Source organism: Bufo gargarizans, chromosome 3 (assembly GCF_014858855.1).
Source record: "Bufo gargarizans isolate SCDJY-AF-19 chromosome 3, ASM1485885v1, whole genome shotgun sequence".
Taxonomy (NCBI): Eukaryota; Metazoa; Chordata; class Amphibia; order Anura; family Bufonidae; genus Bufo; species Bufo gargarizans.
This window is the reverse complement of record NC_058082.1, coordinates 48898007-48914490: the sequence shown is the minus strand read 5'-3', so window position 1 is coordinate 48914490 and position 16484 is coordinate 48898007. Positions and strand designations below refer to the sequence as shown.

The window sequence follows — 16484 nt, the reverse complement described above, 5'->3', positions numbered from 1 at the left end:
CTGTTCTCCATTCATGGTATAGAGACAGAGGTAATATCACCCCCCTCTGCCCGGTGTCTATGGAGGAGTCGTGGTGTTCGTGTCTCACAGTCCCCCCTGCCCGGCCCCTCAGTTTTGTGCGTGTGCCCCGGAAGCTGTATGCCGTATCCTGCAGCTTGCGATCCATTGTACGGCCGCGGTAGTAATCCCAGGAATCGGGATAGATTATACACGGACCGGTCGCCGTTCGGACAACGTGGCTGGTGCCGGGCGGTAGACCTGTCTGCAGGGATCACCTGCATCCCCGAGCCCCCGAGATGCCCGGCCTCCATTCAGTAGACAGGCGGTAAGTAGGAGTACTCCGTGCACTCACGGTTTTATATCATAATAGTCCTGTTGTAATGAGGAGTCAGTCGGGTGCTGTCAGTGAATGGAACCTTGTTTACCTCCAGTGGCTGGAAACCCGTGCAGACCTGGTCCTGCCCTCAGCTGAGGAGTCGTTACAGTTGCATCCAGGCTAGAGAACCCTGGGGAGATTTATCAAACTGGTGTGAAGTAGAACTGATTTAGTTGCCCACAGCAGCCAATCAGATTCCTCCTTTAATTTCTTAGAGCTCTTTTGGTAAATAAAAAGGTGGAATCTGATTGGCTGCTGTGGGCAACTAAATCAGTTCTACTTTACGCTATCTCTCGTCCTGATGTTTTGTTACAGTGTGTCAGCGCAGTTGATGCTCTGCTCACATTTCATTCTTCACTCTTCGTCCACCTACCTTCTTTCGAAGTCCACTCTGTCCACATCTCCTCTCCGTCCACCATACGTGGCTTCTACAGTTCCTCTCCGCTGATCTCCCCACCATCATCATGGCGGATTTCAGCATAGCCATTGACGCTCGCCATTCAGCTGCCTCCAATCTCCTGTCTCTGATGTCCTCCTTTGGCCTCACACAATGGTCCTCCACAGCCACCCACACAGTAGACCTGCTCCCTATCTAATCTCTTAAAGGGGTTGTCCCGTCTTGGACATTGGAGGCATATTGCTAGGGTATTTCCCCAATGTCCCACCTCTGGGACCCTCACCTATCCACCATGTGTGCACAGCCACCTTCCATTCATTTCTATGAGAGCGCCGAAAATAGCCAAGCGGCGAGCTCGGCTATTTTCAGAAGTCCTATTGCAATGAATGGGAACGCAGCACGTGGCCACCGCTCCATTCACTTCTATTGGGCTGATGGAAATAGCCGAGCCATCGCTTTTTGGCACTCCCTTAGGAATGAATAGAGGGTGGCATGTGGTGTGCCCTCTGATACTTTGGGGGCTCCGCTCTAAGGATAGGACGTAGGACCTGGACCTATCAGACATTGGGGGCATATCCTAGTGATATGTCCCCAATGTTCAAGATGGGAAAACCCCTTTAAACTCTCCTCAGACCGCAATCTTCTTCTCATCCACTCCCCTCACACACTAACTCCCTCTCACCGCCGTCCACCACATCGCCCTGCATGACGCCAGCTTTCTACAACACCACAACTCCTTCAGCCCTTGGCCCTGTCGCCCCTTACACTCGCCAGAGCCCGGCAAATCCATGGACAAGCCTGGCACCAGACAAAACAATGACGCTGGAAGAAAACCGACTCCAAGGAAGACGTCGTCTCATACCGACAAGCCGTCCTCAACGCCGATTCTGCACTCGCCTCTTCTAAACAGGACTGCCTCACTACTCTCACATCATCTCTTTCCCACAACGCCGGACAACCTATAACTGCCCTTTACTCCGTCCACTGGTGCCCCTCTCACACCCCTCATCTCAGCCGAAGACTCTGCCTCATATATCTCACACACACACATAAAATTGACAAAATCCGAGAAAGCTCAGAGCAAAACCCCCCAGTCCCCTCCACACAGCCGCCCACTACTCTCTCCGCCTTAGACCTCCTGCACACACGGGCGAACGTACGTGAATCCGCATGAGATTCCCTGCGGATTTATGTGCTTTTCTGCATCATATTTCAAATTGCGGATTTTGGTGCAGATTACATACGGTTTTGATGCAGATCTCGCCCTTCCATTGAAAAGGGTGGAATCCGCAGCTAAAACCGCAAACATAATGGATATGCTGTAAGTTTGGAAATCCACACAGAAACAATCGGCAAAGCGTACACAAGGTTTGTGTAATCTGCTGCGCTTTGCTGGTAATGTAATGTGCTGCGTTTTTTTTGTTTTTTTTTGCACGGTAATCTGGGAGATTTATTAGCACTCAGGCCCAGGTTTACTAATGTAGAACCAAAAAAGAAGGCCTCACTATAAAGCCGTAAAGTGGGGCAAACGGAGAACCGATCAAATAAACCTAAAAGTGTTGCTAAAAAACAACCATGGAATGCCCAGTATATTAAAAAATATATATACTTTATTATGTCATAAATTAATCAGAATTCATAAATATAAGACATTATTGCACAGAATTAATTTTGAAAAAGTCAGCGAACAACCTGGATGCCGTAGTCCCCCCGCCGGTGTCCCAATAACCCGCCAAACAGATGGAACACATGTAAGGTGTATGTGCAATATGCAGTGGGGTGATTTACAAGTAAATAGTATCTGGTACAAAACAACTACAAGTAACTGTGATCCTCTCTCCACTGCATAACCCTGGGGCGAGTCTACAAAGGTGGAGGGCCCTAAATAATGTATAAAACTTTTAGGTTTTACAGTATCTATCTGGAGTGTTCAGGTAGATACGTCCCTATACACCAGGCCATCAATATGAAGGCTATAGACAAAAAACTTGCCCACAGGTACCTGCTGGAAAAACAAACATACCCAAAGACGTGATGGAGGGCAGAGACAACGGACACAGGGCAGGCTGGGACCCCGACGCGCGTTTCGCCTCAGCTTTGTCAGGAGCTAATGTGTTCGCACCAACAATCTGCCTAAAAAGTGGCACAATTTGACGCATGTAGGTTTTCTTCATCCCCCCCCCCTTCTTCATGGCCCTATGGAAGTCTATGGGTAAGCAAAAACCGGAATGCAATCCGTTTTTTTGCGGACATGCTGAACTGTCTGCAAAAAAACATATCCACATTTTTGCCGACAGCCGTCTGAATGAGCCCTTAAAGTAAGCCAACCCATAGTTGTCAGAGAAAAGCGTGTGTCCCTGCAGCACATTTACCATCCAGCCTGAGCCCCTGTGATAAATCAGGCGCGGTCTAGGGTCTAAGCTTACACCATCTACAGTGTACAGAGCCTAATATGTGTCCACAGTGTGTCTACAATTCTTCCACAATTTGCGCCAAACGTGTACACATTTAGACGAATTTTACTCTTCTGTCAACCATTTTCAATCATTTAAAGGAGTTTTCCATTTTTAAGAGGAGACCAGACAACTTGGGGGATTGACCTGTGATAGAGACTAGATGACTGCTTACCTGGTAGATCCCACGCCGCTGACGTGACCGCTGCAGCCAGTCACTGGTTTCAGCTGTGCACTGAAACGGACAGTGATTGGCTGTAGCAGTCACATGCTGTCGACGTGATGTCATGGCTGCAGCTGGGAATCAGAGTAATCATCTTTATTACAAGTCGATCACCTGAGTTGTCTGGTTTCCTCTTGAAAACGGACAACCCCTTTAATGGGCTGATTTATTAATATTGTCTTAAAGGGGTTTGCCTCTCTTTATTTTCAGTGCTGGCTATAATTATGCTGTGACCAGTATCAATGTCTTAGGCCTCTTTCACACGACCGTTTTCTGCGGGCCGTATACGGAACCATACATTTCATTGGTTCCGCAAAAAAAATTGAATGTACGTATGCATTCCGTTTCTATATTTCCATTTTTCCATTCCGTTGAAAGATAGAACTTGTCCTATTATTGCCCGCAAATCACGTTCCATGGCTCCATTCAAGTCAATGGGTCCGCAAAAAAAAAGGAACACATACGGAATGTACTCCGTATCCGTTCCGTTTTTGCGGAACCATCCATTGAAAATTGTATGCCCAGCCCAATTTTTTCTATGTAATTACTGTATATTGTATATGCCATACGGCAAAACGAAACAGAAACACAACGGAAGCAAAAAACGGAACAACGGATCTGTGAAAAACCAATCACAAAATACTGAAAAAGCCAATACGGTCGTGTGAAAGAGGCCTTAGGGCTTGTTCACACTAATGTATTTTGTGTTCCGTATACGGGGCGTTTTCTGCGTTCCGTATACGGAACCATTCATTTCAGTGGGTCCGCAAAAGATGCGGACAGCACTCTGAGTTCTGTCAAAACGGACAAGAATAGGTATTTCTATAATAGGCCTCCTGTTCCGATCCACAAATTGCGGAAGGCACACGGGTGCCTTCTGTGTTTTGCGGATCCGCCACTTGCGGACCGCAAAAAACGTCATGGTCGAGTGAACGAGCCCTTATTCTGTGAAGCACGGCCCCGCAGTACGGCGCTCCGGGCCTAAACATGGCTGCTGATAGAAGGGCATGTGATGCGTCCGTCCCCAGCCCCTATTGAAAACCATGGGCATTGGGAAACTAGCCGCCTCTTGGCTCTCGGCCTTGGATTTTCGGTTGTCACAGATCTGCACCCTGTTTATACTTTTGTTTTCCGCACTGCAGATTGCAAAACTGCGCTGTGTTAACTATGATGGAGAGCCCCTTTAAATCAATGAAACTTATGCTAAACATTTCGGAATGGAACATGCATCAGAATCCACTTAGAGAAAACACTGTGTGAACATACCCATAGATGCTGCAGAGAGTATCCTAATTACTATACATTAAGCCAGGCATCCTCAAACTGCGGCCCTCCAGCTGTTGTAAAACTACAACTCCCACAATGCCCTGCTGTAGGCTGATACCTGTGGGCTGTTCGGGCATGCTGGGAGTTGTAGTTTTGCAACAGCTGGAGGGCCGCAGTTTGAGGATGCCAGCATTAAGCAGTGATCTATGGTTGTCATTCTCCCCAGTACAGATCTGGTTGTCAGGCCGCTGTGGCAGGGGTTTTACCGGTATTGTCAGATTGTTTCTGGTTTTGGGAGGGAGGTAATCAGGCAAGGCCTCAGGGCCGCCGACGGTGTATGCTGTACTCTGCCTCATCCTGCTATGACCGGCCCATACCGTAGTTCACACATTTACAGTGTCATCAGTTTAATTTTAATTAGGGTCTTAATTAGTTATAAATCATGTACAATCCCTTGTTAACTTTATTTCTGACCAGTCGTACACCCCCCTTTCCTGACTAGATACATTAAAAAAAAAAAATTTTTGTTCATGTCTTTGAAAACCATAACTTTTTTTTTTTTTTTTTCCTGTTCAGTTCTGTAAATGTAATTTTTCCACCAGTGTTTTTTGTTGTTGTTTTTTAGCGATACATGGGGATTTGTAGTTTAGGATTGCCGGGAGCGGGGCTAGAAGATGCGGTGTGACATGTGGTGGCGTAATGTTTATTTATTTATTGTTTTATTAAGCACCCTCAGAAACGGCAGCATGGGGCGCTTTATACTACAGTGTAGCTGTAAATCCATCACTGGGATAAGATAGAAAACTAACTGGACTCAGCAGCGTCTGTGTGTCCGTGCCTCTGTCTCCCCTCAACAACTCCCCCTCCCCTCTCCATAGACAACTGTGGGCAGCAAGTCACCTGATTCCTAAGTGAGCTGATAATCTGACTTCCAGGAAGTATTTTAGCAGTGAATTGGGGGTGAATGATCAGTGCAGGGAGAGGAGAAGTGACTCCTAAGTGGAGAAAGAGGCATTTTTCTCTAATAAGATATAGCACAAAGTTTCTTAGTTTTTATGCAAAATTTGTTGAACTTACAGAGACTAATCATAACAACACCCATTGTTTTCAGATCTTCGTGATTGATGGCATTATTTGATTAGCTCCTCCATCTTGTTTTCAGATTGAAGCATCTTCTACATGTGCAGGTGAAAACGCCTTCACTCAGTGACGATGGGCTCGTCGCACTCATAATGTTGTAATAGCTGGGCGGACCGGAACCAAAGAGGGAAAGAGACAAATAAACTTTTTGGATTTTGGACTGTGACCTGTAAGAAGGATAAGAGTGCAATCATGGACAAGAAGTCATTTGAGATAGTGCTGGATGAAGTGAGAAAGGTACGGTACATGCGATGGAGCCTTTAAAGGGTTACACTGGGAATTATTTATTTTTACTGCCTGGTCCTGTCAATCATGGTGGAGAGGGAGCGCCAAATGCAGAGAGAGAGCAGAGCCTCTAGGTGTAACGGCAACGCCCCATTGCTCCTAGAGGACTCACTTGCATATATTAAAACATAATTTTTCTCAGCAATGCGGGCACATAGGAACATGGGACCAACACAGATGCCTTCAGCTGCCAAGTGCACATGTAACAGGTCAGCCAGTGTCATAGGTACAAAACTGCTGACAGATGCCCTTGTTTTACACCAGTTAGTGTAAATTATAGTGAATCAGTCAGGCCATAGAAGGCCACACACCCTCCTTGCCACTTTGTGACTTTTTTATGCCATAAAAGTGGTGTAAAACCTACGATGAATCGGCCCCATGGTGCACGTATTGCACTTGGTTCCTGGGTGATGGGATAGCAGAATGTAGTTATTTCACTATAAAGTGATATTGTCAAGACGTCTTCTGATCATGTTTTTGTCTTCTCTCCTCAGGCTGTTTCTACGGATTATAAAGTCAAGGCCTTGGAGCACGTACAAGGATATTTTTCCTGTGAACAGGTGCAGTAAGATCCTCTTAAAGGAACATGTTGTAGAAGCGTTCTCTGGGTTTTCATACATCAAGATTATTAGGATCGGCACTGTGCCAGCTGTTAGGCCAAGTTTCCTGGTGCAGTATTGGAAACCAAAATGAGGAGGGGATCATAAAATGCAGCCATCATATCAAAGCTGCGTGATCCGCCGGTGGGATCAGCTGCTTCTCAGGATATTGTATAACCAAGTATTTCTCTTGTAGGTGGTGGAATTATTAAGATACTTCTCCTGGTCTGTTCCTCAGCTGAAGGCGGTGAAGGCCATGCAGCTTGTGAGTATATTCAGTCTGTGTTCCTTGGTCGCTGACCATTTGTGGACAGGACGTTCCATGTTTTTCGGACCTCAGCAGGGTTGGCTCTTCAGATGACACTCTGAAGGAGCACCTTTGGGGGCGGTTTTACCATCCACTGAACCGCCTTGTACGATGCTTGATCTTCCAGTGTCACTCAAAGGGGTTGTCTCATCTAAGAAGTAGGTGGCATATCACAAAGATATGCCACCATTGTCAGAAAGGTGGGGGTCCCACCTCTCGGATCCACTTCTATCTGAAGAACGAGACCCCCAAAGTGAGCAGAAAGTAGTCGCACATGGAACTGCTGAAAATAGCCAAGCGCGCTTGCTCAGTGATTTTCGGAACTCCAATAGACAGAGGTCGCAATAACATAGACGCTTGTTCAGACGTACCAATACGCCTTAGACTTTTCCCCCACATTCATCAGCACAGGGCGCGCTGTGAACGGCACGGGCAGCGCAGCGATCTGCATGTGCCTGAAATAACCAATAACAAAGCTCCTTACAGGAAGGAGCCTTGTTACTGGTTAGTTTGGGCCTGTATCGCTCCAGCGTGCGCCCAACAGCAGGGGGAGCTGGCGGGAGCTGGAAAGAGGAGGGGGGCCAGCTCCCAGGGGTGGCTGTAGTAAGGAGAGCGGGGCACGCTGCAGAGCTAAGGAGCCGCCAACTCATGTGACTGGTCCCCGGTCTGATAGAAGAGCTGCCCCCAGTCCTGTGTCCCCCCCCCGGCCCCCCGGAGGAGCGGGCTGGGGGGTGGGACAGTTGTGGCAGTGAATAACTCGGCCCGTCAGTCTTCAAGTGAGTGGATTCCCCCTCCCCAATCATGGTTCCGTCCAGTCTCCCAGTTCTCTGCATCTCGTTCTGCTTCCTCGTGGTTCTGTCCACTTTGCTATCACCCCATAACTAGCACCCTCCTCCGGCTGCAGGATAATGAGGATCGTAGTCTCTAAGTGTGTGCAGAATAGTTATCATGAGGACATGATCTAAAGGAATACAAGAAGGGGAGACACAAAATCTTAAATGATTCCCCCCCAGTGACCCTGCTCCCCCTCCCCTCCTCCTGTCACCCCACTGTGTGATCATCACACACTGCACCGCATGCACCATACATGTCACACAGATGTATGTAGTGAATGTACAGCAGGCCGTTATAGCCGAGTGATAAAGTCCAGTCCAATATAGCGGATTTTCCCTGTACTTTATCACTTGGCTATAATTATCTGCTGTATACTTAGACCAGTACTGGTTCACCTCCATAAATCCCCACCTCTTAGGCCCCATTCACACCACCACTATTTACTTCTGTTGTTTTGAACCCAGCCTTACTGACAGGGAACAAGCTGAACGGACTCCGCTGACTACGATGGAGTCTGTTCAGTTTCCGTCTTTTTACCAGACAAAAAAGTTCTGCATACGAGGCTTTTGTCTGGTCTTTTTGACAGAATCTGCAACAGACGCCCCAAACGCAGATGTGAGCAAATGCAGGCCTGCGTATTATGTATTTGTATTACCGCAACTTCCCTAATCCTCCTGGGGTAAAAATACTCCTCAAAAATGGTCAGAGGAGTAGTTTCACTCTTCTGGAAAAAACATACTGCGACCTCTGCCCATAGAAATAATTGGAGAGCCCGCTGTGCGTGTGTGATGTGCTCTGCTGCACTTTCAGGGCCCTTTCTGGAGATAGGTGCAGTTTCCACCTCTGGGACCGGCACCTACCTGACATCGGTGGAATAACATATCGATATGTCTAACATATCGACTACCCTTTAAATGGTAGTCAATACTTATAATGTCTGTCCATGGGGCCGCCCAAAAAGTGTTGAGCCTTTCACAGCCTTTTGGCCCTCAGTCATAGGTGCCCAAAAATACATCGGCAGCCACTCAAATCTCAGCAGAGAGCAGGCGAGGTGTGTACAGGTAACAGAAGAAAATGCAAAAACTAGTAGCGGAATTGGTATTTGTCCCAATAAAAACTTCATCTCATGGTGCAAAAATCAAGATAAAATAATTATGGTCCTTCTAATGCAGAGACTTTTATTTATTTTTTGCATGAGACGTGCTGTTGTTGAGCACAGAAGTAAGACATAAAAAAACCTTCAATAATTTGGTGTTGTGGGTGATCATACAGACCCGTAGATTAAATGTCACGCCTCAGGCTAGGTGCACGGCAGAGGTTCCAGCAGGAGCCTCCATCACGTTTTGATGCAGAGAGAATAAGCAAAATCAATGCAAGATTTTTTTTTTTTTCCATTTCCCCCAAAAGGGGTAATAAAAATTAGTCAGTAAGTTGGACTAGATCAACCTTATTGACTTTTGTAACTGTGTAAAACATGTGCACCACAAAATAGTACAATTCAGCCCGAAAACAAAACAAGCCCTCATGGAGCCTTCAAGTCAATGGAAAAAGGAAAATATTACTGTTGGGGCTCATGCACATGGTCCGGCCCGGGCCCGTGCTGCGGACTGCAAATTGCAGGCATGGCAGCCGCATGCGGATTGCGGACCCATTTACTTGAATAGGGTCCGCGATCCGCATCTGACGGTCCACACTGCAAAAAAGTAGTGCATGCACTACTTTTTGCGGTGCGGAGGCATGCCCAGAAACACCACGAAAGCACTCCATAGTGCTTCCGTGGGGTCCCGATCCGCGCTTCCGCACCGCATCTCTGAATGGGTCCGCATCCGTATGTCCTTACCTGCAATAGTTATATTACCTTACAGTGCGGCCCCCAGTGATGTCTTTCCGCTTTCTTTTTTTTTTTTTTCAAAGGACCCCCCCTTTCGTCCGCTGTGGTCCCCGTTTGTTTTGGCGCCTCACATGCTAATGAGGCGATTCGGGTAAACTAGACGGGGACTTGAATTTTTCCTGGGCGCGGTTGTCTTCTCCCTGGCTGTGAGCACATCCAATCAGAGCGCCCCGCTCATAGCCAGGGAGAAGGAGCTCAAATTCACGAGAACTTGAGCTCCTTCCCCCCCCCCCCCCCCATTCTTGCACAACCCCTTTAAGGGGTTAAGTCAGTGACGGGAATGTGTTTCTAACAGTTTGTTCTTTTTTAGAAAATGGTTGCCATTCCTGCTGCAAAGGTTGTGAACATCCTGAACTGCTTCACGTTCAGTAAGGACCGGCTGAGTGCCCTGGAGCTGCTGGCCTTGTGAGTATATCCGTGGGGTCAGCTATGTGCAGTCAGCCATTAAATTTGCATCCCCTTTCATATGCTCTTTCACATAAGCCTGTTTAAATGGTCATTAAATCATTGGTACAAGCGACCACAAGAAACCTTGTAATATGTCTTATCACAGAGAAATGTCTAGTTCTCACGTTATCAGCTCTTTACCTCCCTTTGTACGTCCATGCCCGGAGCTGAATGCTGCTGGTCACACAGTCACTCTCCACAGCCAGGTCTGCACATAGTGGTCCTCGTTCACCGCAGAACAGGTAATAAAAAAGATCTTTCTGTCCTGCTTGTCAGAGACTGAACAGAAGTTCTGCAGTAGTGTCTCAGGATAGCTTGAAAGACTCTTGCAGGGACATGAGAAGGGGTATATATTGTCAGCTGCCAGAGGGGGAAGGAGATTGATTCAGTCCAGAGCCTGTACCAAGGGGCACAAATGGAAGCCAAAAATTATGAATTTTTTTTTATTTTATTTTATTTTTTATGTTGTAAATTACTTTAAAACAGCTATTAAGAACCTTAAAGGACTTTCATGGGATGTCTGACCCCTCGTCCCGTACTGTATGTGAGCACTACCTCAGTGACCTTGCACTAACTCCTGATAATGGCTGTGACGGACAAGGGAAATCAGGTCACCAGAGGGATTACATCTTTACAAGTCAGATGACTATTATCAGAGGGACGGTGACAACAAACACAGAGGCCATTAGGTGTTTTGTTGTTTTCAAACTTGACTCGTGTGATTGCAGCATTGTCCATAGAGATTGCTGTGTGTGTTCCCGTATGATTTTCCGCCTGTTATGTAATGATAACTACTAGCGGAGAAGTAATTATTACATTAATTCCGGCGTCCTGCGGTGCAGATCCTCACATGATCTTGTGCCTACCAGTCGCTCCTGAGTTTCCATACAGTACAGTCTGTACTAGGGGCAGATGCCAGTCGCTACTCCTATTCTTCCCTCAAGGAAGCTCGACATAGGGGCCTGACATTCTGTAACGTATGCCTAGCACTAGATCCTGGTTTAGATCAGTTGACTCTTAAAGGGGTTGTCTCGTCTGAGACATTGGTGGCATATTTCTAGGATATGCTACATCCGAAGTTGCTTCAAATTTGTTATAATACTATACGGAGATTTGTCTCTGTACAGTATTAGAAAGTATGGGCTCCGATGAGCTGAAGTCCGCTGTTCACGAAGTTGTCCGCGACTTGGTTAAATAACTTCGGTAATTGATTATTACAGTGGAAAACCTTGGAACTGAACTTGGCTTCGGTTCCAAGTAGGGGTGGGCGGTATAGGCGATATAGGCGATATGCGATATGAATTTGGGCCACGATATGGATTTTCGCCATATCGCCTATATCGCCGGACCGCGATATGATCGCGCGCACCATGTTCTGAGCCGGCCGGCACAGTGGAGGGAGGAGGAGGGGGGAGGAGGGAGTCTCTCCCTCCCCACTGTGCGCGGCTGCCGCTGAACACCAATGAGGACAGAGTGGGAGGAGGAGGGGAGGGACTGTGGCCACTGCACTACCAATGAATGTGCCGGCCATATCCCTCAGGGTCCCCCTCCTCCCCCCCATCATTGGTGGCAGTTTGCAGTTCCGATCGGAGCCCCAGCAGTGTAATGCTGGGGCTCCGATCGGTTACCATGGCAGCCAGGAGTCACGCTGCTGAAGTCCTGGCTGTCATGGTATGTTAGTGAGCAGAGAGCAGCGCATTATACTCACGTGCGCTGTGGCTGCCGGTCGCTCCTTCTTCTGTCTGTGCGGCGGATTGCTAATGCTTACAGCATTAGCAATGCGCCGCACAGACCTATGAGAAGAAGGAGCGACCGGCGGCCACAGCGCACGTGAGTATAATGCGCTGCTCTCTGCTCACTAACATACCATGGCAGCCAGGACTTCAGCAGCGTGACTCCTGGCTGCCATGGTAACCGATCGGAGCCCCAGCATTACACTGCTGGGGCTCCGATCGGAACTGCAAACTGCCACCAATGATGGGGGGGAGGAGGGGGACCCTGTGGCCACTGCCACCAATGATTAATACTGGGGAGGGGGGGTTTGCGTTACCAGAGGGGGCAGATCAGAGGCTGGGGAAGGGAGGCAGATCAGAGGCTGGGGAAGGGGGGCAGATCAGAGGCTGGGGAAAAGATCAGAGGCTGGGGAAGGGGGGCAGATCAGAGGCTGGGGAGAAGATCAGAGGCTGGGGAAGGGGGGCAGATCAGAGGCTGGGGAGAAGATCAGAGGCTGGGGAAGGGGGGCAGATCAGAGGCTGGGGAGAAGATCAGAGGCTGGGGAAGGGGGGCAGATCAGAGGCTGGGGAGAAGATCAGAGGCTGGGGAAGGGGGGCAGATCAGAGGCTGGGGAAGGGGGGCAGATCAGAGGCTGGGGAAGGGGGGCAGATCAGAGGCTGGGGAAGGGGGGCAGATCAGAGGCTGGGGAAGGGGGGCAGATCAGAGGCTGGGGAAGGGGGGCAGATCAGAGGCTGGGGAAGGGGGGCAGATCAGAGGCTGGGGAAGGGGGGCAGATCAGAGGCTGGGGAAGGGGGGCAGATCAGAGGCTGGGGAAGGGGGGCAGATCAGAGGCTGGGGAGAAGATCAGAGGCTGGGGAAAAGATCAGAGGCTGGGGAAAAGATCAGAGGCTGGGGAAGGGGGGCAAATCAGAGGCTGGGGAAAAGATCAGAGGCTGGGGAAGGGGGGCAGATCAGAGGCTGGGGAAGGGGGGCAGATCAGAGGCTGGGGAGAAGATCAGAGGCTGGGGAAGGGGGGCAGATCAGAGGCTGGGGAGAAGATCAGAGGCTGGGGAAGGGGGGCAGATCAGAGGCTGGGGAGAAGATCAGAGGCTGGGGAAGGGGGGCAGTTCAGAGGCTGGGGAAGGGGGGCAGTTCAGAGGCTGGGGAAGGGGGGCAGTTCAGAGGCTGGGGAAGGGGGGCAGATCAGAGGCTGGGGAAGGGGGGCAGATCAGAGGCTGCCGCCATGGTCAGCTCCCTGCTGTTGTGTGCACTATGCACAGGGCAGCAGGGAGAGTGTAAAGTCCTCTATAGAGCTCTATTAGGGTGAATATGACAAGGGTTCTAGCCCTTAAGGAGGCCAATAGTTAATAAATAAAAAGTAAAAAATAAATAAAATTTAAACACCCCCCCCCCCCCCAATATAGAAAACAATATATCGCAATATATATCGCATATCGCACATGCTTAAAATTATATCGCAATATAGATTTTAGGCCATATCGCCCACCCCTAGTTCCAAGGTACCACGCTGAACCAAAGCCGAGTTCGGTTCCAGGTTTTGAAGTGGTTTTTCACTATAATAACCAATTACCGAAGTTATTCAACAAAGTCTCGCGCGACTTTGTGAATAACTTACTTCGGCTCATCAGAGCCTATAGATTGTAATACTGCACAGCGACGAAACTCCATACAGTATTATAAGGAATTGTTTTGCGAAGCGGCTACGCTCATCTCTACTAACAATGTCAGTCCCACCTCTCCTCTAGGACCTGCATCTATCTCCAGAATACTGTGCCCTGCATTCATTTCTATCGGAGTGCTGAAAATAACATTTTGGCAGTGCCGTAGAAATGAATGGAGGGGTCCAATTCTGGTGAGGGTGCGGGTCTTAGAGGTGGGAACCACATCTTTCTGACATTGGTGGCACAACCTAGTGTCTAATGTCTCGAATGAGATAATCCTTTAAAGCTGGCTATGCGCATTAGATGTATGTTAGCCGAACACACTGATTTGGGCAGGGATGGCTGACCATCTAATGTGTATGGGGGACCTTTTGACTCTACCTGACAACAGATCTTGGAGAGAAGGTTTGGGCGATTGGATTTCAACACACCAGATCCTTTTGTTCTTGGAAAGATGGTGTCTGGCAGCAGCTATCTCTCCTCTCCCTGTTCCTGCTCCCAGAGGCTCCGTTCTCCCACCTTTGTCGCCTCCCTCCAAGTCCTGATTGACAGGGCCAGGCAGCGCTCGCATCTGTCTGCCAGCCCTGTGCTCTGGTGAAATTGGGGAGGGAAAGACGTTCGCAGGCTGCCGAATGCTGAACGGCGTGAGATTTCACCAGAGCACAAGGCTGGCAGACGGATGCGAGCGCTGCCCGGCCCTGTCAATCAGGACTTGGAGGGTGGCGACAAAGGTGGGAGAACGGAGCCTCTAGGAGCAGGAACAACGCCCCCCCTGCTACTAGAGGCTAATTAGCATATTACAAAAGTTACATTTCTGGCATAACAGGGGCATAGATAAAAGTAGAACTAGGCTAGTTAGGTTTAGCTGACATTAGCACATCGCTAATATCAGCTAGCTTAATAGGCTTAACGGGGTTCTGCACTTTATTTAAACTGGTGATCTATCCTCTGGATAGATCATCAGCATCTGATCGGCGGGGGTCCGACACACGGGTCCCCCCGCTGATCAGCTGTTTGAGAAGGCAGTGGAGCTCCAGTAGCGCCGCGGCCTTCTCACCGTTTACTGCTGGCCGAGTGAAGTCACGACTTGTATCAACTGGGCGGGGCTAAGCTTCATTTAAGTGAACAGAGCTTAGCCCCGCCCAGGCCAGTGATACTAGTCGTGACGTCACTGGTCCTGCGGTAAACAGTGAGAAGGCCGCGGCACTGCTGGAGCGCTGCTGCCTTCTCCAACATATCCAGAGGATAGACCATCAGTTTAAACAAAGTGCAGAACCCCTTTAAATCTGGTGACAGAATCCCTTTAAAATCCGCACCACAGGTCAAAATCCGCTTGTAAAAAATCTGTGACATCACTGATGCATCCAGGAAAACAGAGCCCTCCCAGAACCAGAGCGGTGGAATGGGATCTGTTAGGTAAGTAGTTATCTATGCTTTATTTTAGGTTAATCCCCAGACCTCCATTTCAAATTCCCATCTAACCTTCATGCCAGACCCCCCCCATTAGACCTCAATGTCAGACCCCTATCAGACCAGGACCCCATGAGACTTCCATGCCAGACCCCATCATCAGACTTCAGGCCCGCGCTGCATTCTTACTTGACTGTGTGCAGCTTTGGGCCGGAGAAGAAAAGGGAGGGTGAGTACCGACAGCGCTCACAGCCCTTCACCGGAAGTTCAGGGCCGCGGAACGGAAACGCGGATGCGGACAGCACAGTGTGTGCTGTCCGCATCTTTTCCGGCCCCATTGAAAATGAATGGGTCCGCACCCATTATGGAAGTGCTCACTAGTATGCATTAGGTGCTCCCTGCAATTGCGGACAAGATTAGGCATTTTCTATTATAGTGCCGGCGATGTGTGGTCCGCAAATTGCGGCATGCACATTGCCGGTGTCCGTGTTTTGCGGATCCGCAAAACACTTACGGATGTGTGAATGGACCCTTAGATGAGAACCAGCCAGGACACGCCTCTGATCTGGTAGCACATTTTGTGTTAAAACAGTATTTTTGGCTTTCTTCCTGAGGTTTCTCTATCTTTACAAGTTAGTTGTATACATTGTCTGTGTAATAAGTGATCATCTGAGATTTCCGTGCTCCGGTGGCATGGTCTCTAGAGATGGGAGCGACTTCTGCTGACGCCAGAGCTCTGCTGCTGTGTGATCGCTGCTACCATACACTTCATATATCAGTAGATGGGTAGTCGGATAGTCATGTACTATACACAGGCCAGCAGGAAAATGCTTTAGTAAAAGAGTATGAATGGCACAAAGCTGATACAGAGGTGCTTGAAAGTTTGTGAACCCTTCAGAATTGTCTATATTTCTGCATACATTTGACCTAAAACTGCATCAGATTTTCACACAAGTGCTAAAAGTAGATACAGATAAACAGATCAAACAGATTAGTCCAAAATATTAAATTTAGTCCTTTATTTGTTGAGGCAAATGATCCAATATCATATGTCTGTGAGAGGCAAAAGTATGTGAACCTTTAAGATTAGTGGGATGACAATCGGGTGTAAGCGGGCGACCTGTTTTATTTAAAGGGGCTATCCAGTTACAGATAATGATGACCTATGCTCAGGATAGGTTTGGATTAATTATCACTGAATGTCTTTATGGAAAGCTATTGGGGGGGTTATTTACTAAAAGAAATCCCCTTATATTAGACTTATTTCTAATGCAGATTGTGACGCAAGGGTTCTTTGCGCTGCAATCTGCGACTTTTCCCCGCTCACGCCAGGTGTAAAAAAGCGGGCGTAGCGTGGTCAGGGAAAGGGGATGGGCCAGCAGACTCGTCTCATTCATCATTTTCTGCGCCTGTTTTAGACGTAGAAAACTGTCTAAATCTATGGCAGCAAGGAAGCTGGCG

At 48.6% G+C, this 16484-nt stretch overlaps 1 protein-coding gene across 3 annotated transcripts in view; it reads left to right on the top strand.

The window, feature by feature from the left end:
- Nucleotides 1-151: 151 nt before the first annotated feature.
- PROSER1 (proline and serine rich 1) overlaps nucleotides 152-16484 on the top strand; it is a 58129-nt gene continuing 41796 nt past the window's right edge. For 2 of the 3 annotated variants that reach the window (XM_044288345.1, XM_044288344.1), the window contains exons 1-5: nucleotides 152-325; nucleotides 5878-6092; nucleotides 6635-6700; nucleotides 6936-7004; nucleotides 10082-10176. In XM_044288345.1, the coding sequence (XP_044144280.1) occupies nucleotides 6048-6092; nucleotides 6635-6700; nucleotides 6936-7004; nucleotides 10082-10176 (275 nt within the window). In that variant the 5' untranslated portion in view covers nucleotides 152-325; nucleotides 5878-6047. Of the gene's footprint in view, nucleotides 326-5877; nucleotides 6093-6634; nucleotides 6701-6935; nucleotides 7005-10081; nucleotides 10177-14891; nucleotides 15030-16484 lie in introns of those variants that run through there. The other variant, XM_044288346.1, reaches the window with a different exon arrangement.